Here is a 14,142-nt window from a genome sequence, read left to right on the forward strand (position 1 = left end):
TCATTCTGGTTTTATATGCAGTAAAAGCTTGAAAAGCATTTACATGCAAATATGAAAAATTACATAGCTTTTGCTTACAAGCATCTAATTCAATAAAAATAAAATACAGCCATATTAAAGACATGGGTTTTAAAAGCAGAACTTTATTAGGGCCTGCTAATATCTATTTTTTAAAAAATATTATTGGCATTCCTAATTATAAACAATTTTTTCTTTTAGTTATCCTTGTCAATGATTCAGCATACACAGAATGGAAAAAACTACTGGGCCATATTTTGCACAGCCAACTAGAAACCTTTTTTTTTTCCTCCCGTGTATTATGGCACCAGAATATGGCTCACTCTTCAAGAAATTTATTCTCTGAGGGATACAACGGAAGCCTTAATATTTTCTCAAGTAACTCTAACTTATTTCACTCTATCATTTATCAGATATGTAGTTACAGGCAACTAGCACCTATCTTCTCTGAATCTCTATGACACAATTACAGCTCCTCCTCCCTGTCTTTGACTTGAAGGTGCTCTAGGGACAAATCTTACGATTCCCTGCAGACGAGGAGCATCAGCTTGACAATACGTCCAGCTTTTGTCAACCTAAAAACTAAGATCATAATGTACTCTTTGCCCAGATTTGAGTGACTGCTATCCATGCTATTTATATAGTGAAAACTAGCCTATAATATCAATGAAAGAAAATAAAAATAAATCACTCCAGGGCCATATATAAAAGGAAATACTGTGATTAATAGAGCCTTAAGATTTTCTTTGAAAATCTTTCCATAATCAAAACACACAAACAAAACCAGCAAAAAGAACCGAACGAGTTTAAAAAACAGCCTGTTTTTAAAGAATCACTACCTTGTTTTAGTCATGTGCCACTTAGTTAATCAAACAGAAGTGACTGGAAAACTAGTACAACAGATTTTTTTATTTGCATTAATTAATTATCATTCAGATTGCCAGTACCACTCACCAGATTAACCTAGAAATTATTTCAGACCACACTCAATACTACACTCAAAATTTAATGACAGTTATGTTTAGTATTTAAATACCTACAAAAAATCAGCAACTTGAGGATTTTGATATTTGAGTTGATGAGAATCATTGTGCTGTTGCAAAACGAAGACATATAGACATTGTAAATAAAGCAATCTCTTCAGTCAGATGTATGATGAAGCGCTAAGCAATTATTAGCGGAAAAAGACAAAAAAACCCACTTATTTTAGTTCAGTGTTCTAAATAAACTAAAAAATCAAGGTATTCTGTACAAATCTAATTCATATTGAGCTCAGAATAGGGAGTACAAAATTGCAATTAAACTTCTAAACATATATCAAAAGTGACAATATTCAGATAACGTATATATTACCTGGTTAAGAGAATAATACCAAGAAAGGGGAAGATGAAATACCCGTAAAGCTACCGTCTTCAGAGAAAATCGTGCCTCAATAACAGCTTCTTCTGACATGGCTACTTCTCTCCCATAACCTCATTAAGTGGAACTATCTCGAAAACAGTCACAGATGGTCTCTGGAATACTCTGTCAAATGAAGGATACATACTAAATTATGCAATAGATGTCCAGGACAGCGCTCTTCTACAGGCTCGAATCTGTTATGTAACAGGTACATGACTTGTTTGACTGATGTTTCTGAGTAGAGTTAAGATTTGTGCTTAACGAGAAGACAGCAAATCTGCTGGCTCAGCTTAGGCCTCATTCATTCCAACTGCTCTGTGCAGAGACCTGTATATGCATAACAGGATCTACAGAGGACTCCGTCCGCTTTTATTGGCTGGCAGTTCACTTCTTATATCCTCCAAATCATACATGGGAACAACGCTGTTTCTAAGATCACTGCTGTTGGAAGAACATATTTGCCAGCTAAAAGAGTCAAAAGATTTGAGAGCAGCCAGAAAAAGTTTCTCTCATTCAGAGCTTCGATTTCTTTGCAGACACATGATGAGGAATAAACACTATAGCCTGACGTAATCTCCCCCATTAAAAGGCACATCCCCCTCACTCCCTGATGCACAAGGAGAAGCACAAGGAGAAGCCCCTGTCGCATGACATCCACGACCGCAACCGCGGCACGGAGTGAGGTGAAAGAAAAGGGCGGGCCCACACGCCGAGGGACCGGTCAGCTTTAACCACCGGCTATTTTCCCTCCGCCGACGTCTCCGGCCACAGGCAAGCTATGCTGCGCCGGAGGCTCTTCCTCAGGGCAGGAGCCTCTCCCCGCCGCGGGACACGGAGCGGGGCCCGGCCGGCTTCGGAGGGACAGCGAACCCCGCCCCCGTAGCCGGCCCCCGTGGGGGCGGACACCACCTCCCTCCGGCCCTGCCGAGCCCTCCCCAGGCAGGACAGCCCCAGCAGCGCGGTCGGGAGTACCCGAGCCTTGCTGCGCCTCGGGCGGGCGACGGTCAGAGCCGGGGTGCCGGCTCCGCGCGCCCCTCAGCCCCCGTCCCCGCAGCCGCACCTCTCCCTAAGCCCGGGCCGGGTCCCGCTGCGCGGCGGCCCTGCGGTTGCCGCCCTCGGTTACCTGCCGAGGGCCGGGGCAGGCGCCACGGGCAGCAGCCACGGCCCCTCGCGGGCGGCTCCCTTCCCGCACCGGCAGCTGCCAGGAGACCGGCGGGGGATCTGCTTCCGGGCCAGTGAGAAGCGGCTGAGGTCGGCCGGGAGGCAGCCCCTGTCGCTGCCACGTGAGGGTGACCCGCTCCATTAGGAGTCCGCGTCGGCCATCTTTACACAGGGCAGCCTTCTTCTGCGGACGACCGGGCAAGGTGGGGTGAGAGCCTGGCGTCGCCATCTTTGTGCGGGGCAGCGCTCACGTGAGCGGCGGAGACGCTCCGCGCGGCCATCTTTGTGCGGGGCGCGTCCCGTATTGCCGCAGCTGCGGCCGGTGGGCGTCTGTCTGTGTGAAGAGGTACCGGCGGAGCCGCGGCCTGGGCGCGTGCCACGGCGGCCTTCTGCACTGCGGTGTCCCGGGCGGGGGACCGCTGCCCGCCCGCCAGGGCCGCTGTCCCCGGAGGCTGGGCTTCGCCATCGGTGTAAGCCGCGGGGCTCGCCACGGCCCGGCTTAGTTCCGGGCTCCGCGCACGGTACATCCTCTCGGCTGCTTCGGTAAGAGGGGGAGAGTCCCGCCGGCGGCGGGGGAGGCGGGTTGGCTCAGGCGTCCGTGAGGGCGGACAGGAGCGCGGCGCGCCGTGTCTCCGGCCGGTCTCAAAGTCCGCGGTGGCTCGGCCCGCTGGGCGTGTCGGCACGGTGATGGCCGCCGCCGGCGGGAGCCGTCTCGGCGGCCGGGGCGCCGCGCTCCCGGAGGGCTGGGCGGGGGCCGGGGGCGGTGCGCGGCCTGCCTCCCTCGGCGGGCCGCTGAGCGGGGCTGCGGGGCGACGGGCCGGCGGTGCCGGGGCCGCCTGCTCCGGCTCAGCGTGTCGCCGTGCGGAGCGGTCGACAGGCGGGGTAGGTACGCCTGCCTGCCTGCCCGCCCGCCCGCCCGCTGGAAGCGGCCAAAGAACATTGAATCGACCTCCGCAAATACCTTCTAAAGTTGAAGCCATGCGGCGACGGTGTTGTAGATACGATGCGATTCCTCAAGACAGTAACTTACCTATAAATTACTGTGTTCGTTCCCTGAGGTATCTACACGCTTAGATCCCCGTGTGCGATGAAATAGAGTGGAGAAAAAAGTCTGGTGTAGCACCTAGTGGAAAACCACCGCAGACTTCTCCTGTGCGCAGGCAAAGCCCGAGTTAGGAAAATCCTCTTAAGAAACATAAAGGTCAGCTAATGGGTTTCAGAGTTAGGATTTAAAGTGGTGGAAGAAAGAAATTAATGGGCAGTCTGTACACTTTAAAAGCAATATAAATGAAAAATGGCGAACCCTGTAAGAGGGTATACCCTCAACTCAAGCGAGTTTTTTTAATGTCCTTTCTCTTTGGAAATAATACTTCATGACAGAAAAAAAATCTAATGAAAGTGACTTAAAAAATTGTGTCTTGCTTGGATGGATAATTCTTGGTTCCTGAAGAGAAGGACCAGGCATTGTTCATCAACTTACTGAGTATGCTTTTGTCATTTACTGGGAAAATACCAGGTTTTATTCTAAATACATAAAGTAAGTTTTCTACCAGAGTTAGTACTGGTGTTGTCATTTTTTCCAAGAAAACGGGATACTCATGTTTAGAGTGGATAGATTAAAAAAAGGTAGAATTAGGGAGGGGTGGGAGATAAAAATCAAAACTACCTACTGATTAACGGAATATAAAGGAATTTAGGGTGTGAAATTAAGATTAATATTCCCTATTTCTTGACCTAAGAAGACTATTCTCAGGTTTGGTAACCATATTATTCATGTACATTGTTATACTGAAGCAATTTCTGTAATAATTGTCAAAGAATCCAGTAAAGTATTTAAAGAGCAACACAGTTCTTTAGAAAACTGATTAAAAAATTTACATCTTAAAAATCTGAATAGGTATGTCTAAGGCTGTAGGTTCAATGGGCATGTATAGTTTGGAGTGAATGCTGGTGGGTTTTTTCTGAAGTGTGAAGATTATCTATATGACAACTAATTACTGAAGTTCCAGATATCTTTAGTATTCTAAGTAATTAAACGTTCAGATACAAAATTGCACCCCTGTGTCGCTCTTATTTTGTTGCCATAAAATGAAAATAAATTTTAAATGTGATTGATCCTGTGCATCACTAGTAAAGTAACTGTGAGTGCAAATAAGAGCTTTTGCTGTAAAATGCTCTGATAAAATGGCTGCATGTTTAGGGACATCAATGGAATAAAGATATGTATTTGTTTATTTCAACATCTGTTGAAGTGTTAACTACTATAACTAGGCAGATGAAAACATTAACATTAATTCAAAAAAATTTTTGAGAGAGTTTAAAATCTGTTATGTTTCTTTAGGAAATATTAGGCTCCCTGCATGAGCCTAAAATAATTTTCAAGATCAGTTTAATTCTCTTAGTGTTTGATGGGATTTTTCTGTGTGTGTTATAGTTCTTCTATGGTAGGCACCCCACAAGTCTGTGATGCCATGGAATTCTTCTGAATAATAAACAGGTTGCTGGTCACGATGCTTTAAATTAGGGTTCACATTTCTCTGATGGCTCACGTGAGCAAATGTTTTTTTTTCTTAGTGAATGCAAAGGATAAACAGGAACAAAAAAAAAAGGCTGGAGTTCAAGATAAGTGTTACAGGCTTTTTTTTTTTTTCTTTGGAGTATGACTTGGTATGCATGCACTAAGCAAAAATGTGTTAATAAGTCCTTCTTTTGAACATTAAATGATTCAATTAGTTGAATTATGTAGTATGATGCATTGAGATAGGTGGGCTGAAACAAACCTTTCAAGTGGAAACAATGGAGAGAGCTAGGGAGAACAAGGGAGAGACTGCAAAGTTCTCTCCCAAACATAGGGGAAGCATTTGATGAGAAGCTTATTGCGTGAATATGATCATGAACAGTTAGTGTGAAAACTTGAGTTCTATTCCCAGTTAAGCCTTACTTCATTCTTAACCTCATAGTGCAACAAAGATGCTTCTTGTATCCTGTATATGTAGGTCCATGGTTTTCAGCTTGTGACTTTTCTAAGGTTCCTGTGAGACCATGGAATACTTCTGAAGGGTCCATGAAACAGACAGAAATAGTCTTGTTACTGCTGGACACTATTGCTGTCTAAGAATTCCTGTCTTGATAACAATTTTTTTAGAGCTCTTCAACCTGAGGAAGGCTGAAATTACTGCTATAGCTCCTTTCCAGAGCCTTTCTCTGTCTTTCTAATATATAAACTTTGGTTCAGGAAGGCCCAGAGGTGGAAAGGATTCAGGGAAGAAAATATTACAAGAATATATATATTCTTGTCATATTTTTATTCTTCTGTGGTAAGTCGTCTTCTTTTGGTCAGTGGTGGAAATGGGATACTGGGCTAAATGGATGTTTCATCTGACCAAGTAGAGCTGTTCATATGAGATAGCTAGGTACCTTCCCAGTACAAACTATTACATATCACGGGGGGCATGAAGTGGAGAAATACTCCAGCTTCAGAACAGGAGTATAAAATGGAATGGAAGAGAAAATACAAAACTAGATTTTTTTTAAATTATTTTTGATTTTTTTGTTACTGAAAATGTGAAGAAGTGACTTTTGGATGAGGTCAACGCAATGCAGAAGCTTGTGGAAAAGCAGATGTGATACTGAGATGCGCCAGTAGAGGAAGACAAGCAATCTTTTTGGATAGAGTAGAAGTGATGAAATGGAGGAAGGGCAGTGAGCGAGGGAGGGGCTACCCTGGGCTTGCTAGGACTTGGAGATGAAGGATGAATCATGGTTTTGAAATTAATTTTACAGTTTTAGACTTTAACATAAAATTTTACAAAATGTGTTACTGCAGCTAGGTATATTAAGCTACCAAGGTTATGGCAGTACAGTGAGTTAGCACGGTTGCTACAGGATGGAAGGAGGTGTGTAACAATTTTGTTAACAAAAGGTGAAAGAAAGAACATTCAGTTCTGCCCATATAACAACACATAAAGAATCTATAACATTAACTAGACTTCTAAAAGGGATGTTCTCCATATGGATAGGAGTAGGAACCACATCCATAGGGACACGAGTTTCAACATGCTTTGGTCTTTCTGATGATTATTATGAGGAGATGCAGACTATACCAAGAAACAGAACCTGGCGTGAGCAGAACTCCTGGGTTTGGGTTTGTTCAGGACTGCAGGTTTGGATTTGGGTGGTTCCAGGTGTGAAAAGTAGCTATTAAATACAAATCTGGTAGCATGAGGTGAAGTCTCCACTTCATTCATTTCTTTGTATTACTTGGAAGAATGCATTCGGAATGCTTCTTCCGTAAAAAAATTAAGCCTAAAGCTTTACTAATCCATTATACCAGTCTTTCTAAAGCATTTGCATTAAATCAGCATTAATTTACACTGAATTTTTTTAAGGTAGTCAGGGCTTTATTTGAAACTCACTTGTCAATTTTTAATGTTTTAACAGACCTTGCAAAATGTGCAAGATGAAACATACACTCGTGTTTCCATTTCTGTTCTGAAAAGGAACTTTACAGTTCAAAGCAGAATTGCTAATATGACTGAAGTTCAGGAGGTTTGACCTGAAAAACTATCATTTTCATATTTGAAGTGTCTTTCAGCAATATTGCACATAGATTACAAATAGACAGTGAATTGAGGAAATACTTCTCCAGCTGCAGCTTATATTTGAGGCAAATGCTTTTTAAATGTCATGCCGTTGGTCCAGGAAGAGAATTTAGACCTCATCTTGAAAAATCCTGAATTATGAATTTACTGTAGTATTTCCAGTCTTATGAGATAAGTTCTTGAATATTTTATTGAACAGCTGTTAACATAACATTCAAAAAGACTGAAAGGTACACACACACTTGAGTATATGTATGCATGTTATATATATATAATAAATATTCTGTGTATTATTTCTATATAAATAATTGCTTATATATAAATAAAATATATTTAGATATATATGCAGGTATATACATCCATGTATATAATAAATTCTATAAAATATTATATATTACTCCTATACAAATAATATACAATACTTTAATAGTATTAGTTGTATAGGAATATTTGTAGGAATAATATAGACTGTTTATACACATACACACATACAAAAAACCCCTTTGATAATCAAAGGGAACTGAAATGACTCTTGATGCAAAGGAATCTTATTGCAAGGCAATGGATGTAAAGACCAAGTCAAAGATAACAAACTGAAAGTTTACTAGGAAGTGTGTCTGAGATGCCTACTAGGCAAGGTTTGTTTTCCCCCACGCCGTCAAAGCTCTAGGTTATTTAATTCTCAAAGGAGTGATTGGTCATATAGCAGAAAAAACAGACCTAAAGCTGCCCAAGCAAACAGGCGAAGTGGAAAGAGATGTTGATAACAGTGCTAAAGGCTGCAAACAGATCAAGGAGTGTGCATCACTGAATTAGAATGGAAGTTTAGTTGCAAGTTTTGATTAAGGAATACTATATTGGACAGGTAATAATTGAGCAAAGAAAGCTTAAGATTTCTTGGGCTTTAGAGAGATTGAGGCATCGATAGTAATTGTTTGAGTGACAAAACTGGAAAAAAGTTCTTGAATGGTTCTTATCTGCATGAGCCAATTGGACTATTTATATAAAAAGAACATTACTGGGTTCATTTTTTAATTTTCTTTCTGTAAAACCTCATAGCTTTCTGTGCAGCCATCAAAGTAACAATGACAAAGTGATTGTATTTAGCATTCTTTATTTCTGATAGGTTTCTGTGTCTGCATCAGAGATCTTGGATGGACAGAGAGAACTTAAACAAGAGAAAAGCTCACTGAGTGTTCAGTACTACATGTGAGTTACAAGTTTCAGTTTGCTTTTGATATGTAATATGCTTGAATCTAGAATGTATCTTCGTAAATAAATAAAACCAAGATAAAGTTTCCTTCTCCTTTGACAAGCAAGTCATGTGCTCTTGCATTTTAGCCTTCACAGCTTCAGCACACTTCAGCAGTGTTGCATAAGATCCCTTTCCAGAATATACAGTCAAAGCCACCATCAGTTCTGGGTAGGCTTGAAAACTGTGATTTTTATATCGTTGGGGTGCCATGATAGAGGCCAGGAAGTTAAATAATTAATCCAAACTAGCTCTGCTCCACTCAGGATTCTGTTAGTTTATTCCCTAAAAGTCAGAGGATTTCATTTTAGAAGTCAGCTGTGTTTAATTTGGACTATTGGATTCTCTTACTGTTAATAAAGTTATTTATACTAACTTAAATTAAAAAGGCACATTCTTTTAAAAGTTATGTATATGTTGCATATTAGATATCTAATATTGATGCTTACTGTAAAGAATTGGATTTCACTCATTCTTACTTCTGTTGACAAGTGATTCCCTGACCTTGAAAATTCCAGCTACAGGATCTCAGAAAATACAGCTTCTGAAATGTCATCGCCCGGCAGCAATTGCCCACACTTGGAATCAGTTGGTGAGATAACAAAAGAGGAATTGATACAGAAATCTCATGTGAGTTTTAGCAGCTTACTTTCTTCCTATCACAGTTAACTCTAGTCACTTATTTTAGCTACATATCTTGTCATGTATTATTAGTTGTAAGATGCATTTAAGTGTTAAGCATGGGTAAAATCTTCTGTACTGGAATAGTAAGGTTTAAACAAAGTACGGGAAGAATTATGGACTTGATAAAACTGAAAAACTATTTTTCAGTACTTAACACTTAAAGAGTACCTTTCCCAGCAATGTTTTCCAAAGCAAGTGATGTTTTAATGGAAATATTAGTTGAAATATTGGTTAAAAGAGTTAGCATAACACCAAGCTGAACTTTATTTTCAGACACTGCCATTTTAGCAGTTAGTTATTTGGAATGTTAATGTAATACAGTATAACTGACTTGACTTCAAGTACAAACTGTAACAAAGAAATTTATGCATAAGTTTTTCTTGGATAACGGTTCACTTTTTGATGGAGGAGCCACAGTTTGAGAAAATGCCCCTACCTGAACTCTTGGTTTCCAGCTAGTATTAATGAATGGAACAAAAGATCTTGTAATCCATTATAGCAGCTGGGAGGTGATGAAAAGCCAAACCTTTTCTGTCCATGGTGCTAAATTTCTTTATCTGAACAGTGTAACAGTTAATTTGCTGCTGAGGGGCATAGCATTTCTCTAGTGTTGCATGTTTTTTTGTAAACCTTTACAGGTAGCGTTGACTGTTTGCAAATAGGAATATGCAGTTATTACAAATTCTATCACTTTTATTTCTTTTTATGTTAAATTGATAGGAAAGACCAATTTTGAGGGTTTTTTTATAATAATGTGATATGAGATATATTTATGCTTTATTTAGAAGAACAATTTTTGGTTTAAGATGAAAAGTCAGAGATTCAAGGTTTTACTAGAAAAATGTGTTGATCTTAAGATTATTTGAAGCAAAATAAAAATTGTGTTGGTTATCAACACATCCTTTTTTCTGTCTTAAGATTATTCAGTTGATACTGAGCTTCACAGTATTTTTTCTCATTTTGTCTCAAAGTTGTGGTTTACTGGTGAAAGTAAATGAAATAATACTTTGCTTGTGTGTTTAACTTTAATAGGGCACTTGTCAGGACTGTAAAGTCAGAGGACCCAACCTTTGGGCGTGCTTAGAGGTAAGTTGTTCTGTTGTTCCATAGAAGGGTCCTTTTCTAGTAACCTGTAGATAAAGTTGGTAGTATTTTTTTGAAGAAACAATTATAATGAAGTTCTTTAAATTAGTTTCTTTAAGTTATTTCAAAGCAAAACCTCTTGTGCAGTTCTCCATTTTTTAAATTATTTACCTTTTATCAGGTACATATTCCTTGTAATTTAAGAATACTGTGTTCAAAATAAAATTTTGGGGGTAAGAAAGTAGCATATTAAGGTTTCTTCTTCAGTTATGATATTTTTTAGCTCTTTAAGATTTTTTTTTTTTTTCTTTTCCCCAGGTCTATAGATCTGAAAAATAATATATTATTCCTGAATTAATTAAGTTACTCTTTATAAGCCTCTCTTAGCTTTTGTAGTAATAACATCTAGCAGTAAATGCTGACTTTTTACAGTGTAAAAATACGTACTCTGACTTTTTTATTCTTGAACAAAACAAAGAAAAAACTCATTTTGAAACTTGTAGAAGCATGTATAAACATTCTTCAAACTTTGTATGAATTTTGTACAGTCTTCACCCTGTATATTGTTCTTTCTTAAATATGCTTTTGCCTTACTCTTCTTGCTGTCTACAAAAGACATAGTTTTCAGTGTATTCAAAACAAAAAGCTCTGAAAATGTTGATTCTGATTGATCTATGATACCAACAGGGAAGTATGTAGCTAATTTAGTTTTTAAAATGTCTCATGAGTTCTTCAGGCATACAGCTGTTTCCAGAGATTGAAATTTTCCTCTATAGGCTTGACTTCATTTCTTGGCAACATTTGTCTAAGTCCTGTCAGGAAGATATCTAAGCTGAGATGCCAAACTTTAGGTGTATGTTTGAGTATTTTTAAAAATATACTTCATTAGTTTCCTTTTAAGTGGATTATGGTAACAGTTAAGACATCAGATTATTTTGCTCCTTCAATCAATAAGAGATAGAAACCAAGGGGGAAAGAAATAGTGTTTAATGTCTTTTTGTTAGATGGCTTGAAATTTAATTGCATATAAAAACCCTCTTGGGAGTAGGAAGAGATGTTCAGGGATGCATCAACCTGGCAGGTGGGGAAATGCTGTGAAGCTTAAAACATGTTTTTTATTTCTCACTTAGAGCTCTTAAACTGTTACTGAAAAACTTAATTTCATACCAACATTTCCATAGGAGAATTTTCTAATTGCAGTAGGACACTTAGTGTCATGCTGTGATATATTTCCTCTTGGATGAATTGGCATCTTGCCTTCACCTTTTTCAGTAGAAAAACATGGTGAGATCCCAGCATGTTAACTATCTGTAACTTAACCAATATCTGTGATTATTTAATATAGAAAATTGACTGTGTTCAGCTGCTATTTGATTGTATAAATTAACGTGCCTAGAGTTATACAGATAACATTCTGTACCCTCTTACGTGATTGTCTTGACTCATGCAAATGAGGAATTAATGAAAATCGCTTGAAGATTGGCAGCTGCAAGATTCCACGCTCAACTCAGCCAGATATGTTTTGCAATTAGCACAATTAAAATCAACAATTATTTTGCATGTTATAACTAGGATGTAGTAAGTACTTAACCATATAGTGCTGGAAACTCTTATTTAAAGATGAAAATCTAATTAATTGTGAAGTAATACTCTGATAAATAGGCACGGCAGATAGGGGCATACAGGCATTTTTGTATAAAGGTGTCATGTCGAGGCTGTTGCAGTTCACTATTTTAGACACTGGGCAAACTTCATATTTTCTGTAACAATCTCTACCAAATCATGAATTGTAAAAAATACATGTTGACCTTAATCTGAACAAATATATCAAAATGGCCAAAAAATTATATTCCAAACACATTAAATATCTGACACTGCCCACCAGTGAGAGGAGTTGAGTTAAATCTTGCAGCATTCTTACTTGCTTTAGGTGATATTTATTTTAACACTTATTGTGCATGTCTCTTGGTTTGTGTAAGGCTCTGCAAGTTTGAAATTTGAGTGAATTTTAAAAGGACTGGAAGTATATTCCTATTCTGTAAACCTGTTTGACACCACTTTTTAATTCTGTATACTTCTTCATATCTTGCTCAACAGAAAAGGTGTACATACGTTGGCTGTGGTGAATCCCATGTTGATCACAGTACCACCCATTCACAGGTATGTGTATTTGCTAGTAATACAGTTACGTGAAGTAGAATTAGAGAACATTTGTTACTCATTTTAGTGAAGTCAATAACCTATGTTAGCATAACTAACTGGAAGTTTGATTAGCTATGATTGTTTTTCATCTATAGAAGCAGGTCTTACTAATTTAGGAGTATGTGAGTTTATAGCCTTTCCGCAGCTGCGTAATTATTTATGTAATTCTGCCATTGTTGTGCTCCTTATAAGAACATGGTGAAAACTAGAAAAAGAACAACAATTACTGATGATTTTCAAGATGCATGGACAAAAGAACTCTTGAGTACTTCAGCTTATATATAGTACTTCACTACTTCAGTCTAACGTTTTAGGATTGTGGCTGCCTGATGGATACGGGGAGGGAAGTTGGATTAATGAACATGAGAGCTGAACAGGTGTAAGATAGGAAGTATAAATTACCAGAAACAGATGCTTTGTTTCTGCATTATGCTCCCTGTTCCAGTAGCTACAGATGAAGGACCTGTAGACTGAGCTGAGCATATCCTTTCCTGCTATGTCCTGATTTTGGATCCAGCTTGGTAGGAGCAGTGGAGTGTGTGAACTATGTTCCCCAGCATGCCAAGTTCTGGCAAGGTTGGACAGCTTGAGTGCATCTGTTTGGGTCTTAAACTCACCGTCTGTTCTGTGTACACTTGCCAAAATGAAGCAAATGAGATATATCATTCTCTCTTAATAAATATACTGGGGACAGAGGGATGGCAGTTTTATTAACACGTCGTTTTAGAATTGCTGAGTTTCCAATTAAATTAAATTCTTGCCCCCAGTTTACAGTTTGTCTGTCAGAAAATACATCTAAGGTTCCACACTGAGCAATTTTTGGTCCTTAAAAATACTAAAAAAACCTCAAAAAAACCAAACAACACCCCCCCCCCCCCCCCCCCCCCCGTGAATATTAAAATGAACAAATAGTATATACCAGGGTTTTACAGGAAGTAAGCTTTATGACTGCATTCTACCACCACTCCTGATTTTTTTTTGAAGCAGGGTCTTGAGAGGAATGCATATTTATACAAATCAATAGTGCATTAATATAAATCTATATAAATACATTTTTTTTTGCCAGCTATTTAAGCTGAATCACAGTTCTAAAGCCTTTACAATAGGTATATAAACGAGCTGCTTGTAGTGCAGTTGGGGAACAGATGGTCCCTGAATTTCTTGCCTACAATTTTATACCTCTTGGCTTTCTATGGTAGTTTATTCTTGATTCACATGCTGTTTTAGCAATGTTATGTACTTGCAAGGTAAGAGAAAGCGGATGGATAGTTTGCTTGCTGTCACTGACATCCTTGTCTTGATTTTCTTGTTACTTAATTTTAATTTCGGGATAGTAAACCCTCTTCTGGATTTTTTTTTTTCAGTAAAAATCTCAATAAACTCACTAAAATGAGAGGAACAAGGTTGACATGAATCAGTTTATTTCTACTTAACTAGCAAGGCTCCCTGTACTGCAAATAATCATGTTCATTGTGTCCACTTCAAGAAAATTAATAAGCTGTTGCTCTGGAGACTTGTAATTATTTATGCAGCTGAAGCTGCAGAATCAAGCATATTAATGATTAAAATTGTCTGAGGTATTTATGTAATCTGATGTATTTTAGCAGGGGGAGGGCTACTTAATGAAATTGTAGCCCACACTATATATTAAAAACATTGTCCTTGTACAAGGCCTTATTAAATGAGGGGAGGAGGAACTTGGGCACCCTGCAGCAGTTGTAGTATTTTCCTAATTCCTAG

At 39.0% G+C, this 14,142-nt stretch overlaps 2 protein-coding genes across 11 annotated transcripts in view; one reads left to right on the forward strand and one right to left on the reverse strand.

The window, feature by feature from the left end:
* Positions 1-2,697, reverse strand: part of MIGA1 (mitoguardin 1) — a 45,738-nt gene extending 43,041 nt beyond the window's left edge. Inside the window, exons 1-2 of one of the 3 annotated variants that reach the window (XM_075508547.1) lie at positions 2,543-2,697; positions 1,372-1,542 (exon numbers count right to left, since the gene is read on the reverse strand). In XM_075508547.1, the coding sequence (XP_075364662.1) occupies positions 1,372-1,470 (99 nt within the window). In that variant the 5' untranslated portion in view covers positions 1,471-1,542; positions 2,543-2,697. Of the gene's footprint in view, positions 1-1,371; positions 1,543-2,479 lie in introns of those variants that run through there. The other 2 variants (XM_075508548.1, XM_075508549.1) reach the window with 2 other exon arrangements.
* Positions 2,678-14,142, forward strand: part of USP33 (ubiquitin specific peptidase 33) — a 44,779-nt gene continuing 33,314 nt past the window's right edge. For 5 of the 8 annotated variants that reach the window (XR_012776609.1, XM_075508539.1, XM_075508541.1 and 2 more), the window contains exons 1-5: positions 3,003-3,123; positions 8,308-8,390; positions 8,952-9,063; positions 10,150-10,203; positions 12,298-12,360. Coding sequence is in view for 7 of the 8 variants with exons in the window: in XM_075508539.1 (XP_075364654.1) it covers positions 8,983-9,063; positions 10,150-10,203; positions 12,298-12,360 (198 nt within the window). In the remaining variant the exon portion in view is untranslated. Of the gene's footprint in view, positions 2,784-3,002; positions 3,124-8,307; positions 8,391-8,925; positions 9,064-10,149; positions 10,204-12,297; positions 12,361-14,142 lie in introns of those variants that run through there. The other 3 variants (XM_075508545.1, XM_075508546.1, XM_075508540.1) reach the window with 2 other exon arrangements.

This window comes from Mycteria americana, chromosome 7 (assembly GCF_035582795.1).
Source record: "Mycteria americana isolate JAX WOST 10 ecotype Jacksonville Zoo and Gardens chromosome 7, USCA_MyAme_1.0, whole genome shotgun sequence".
NCBI lineage: Eukaryota > Metazoa > Chordata > Aves > Ciconiiformes > Ciconiidae > Mycteria > Mycteria americana.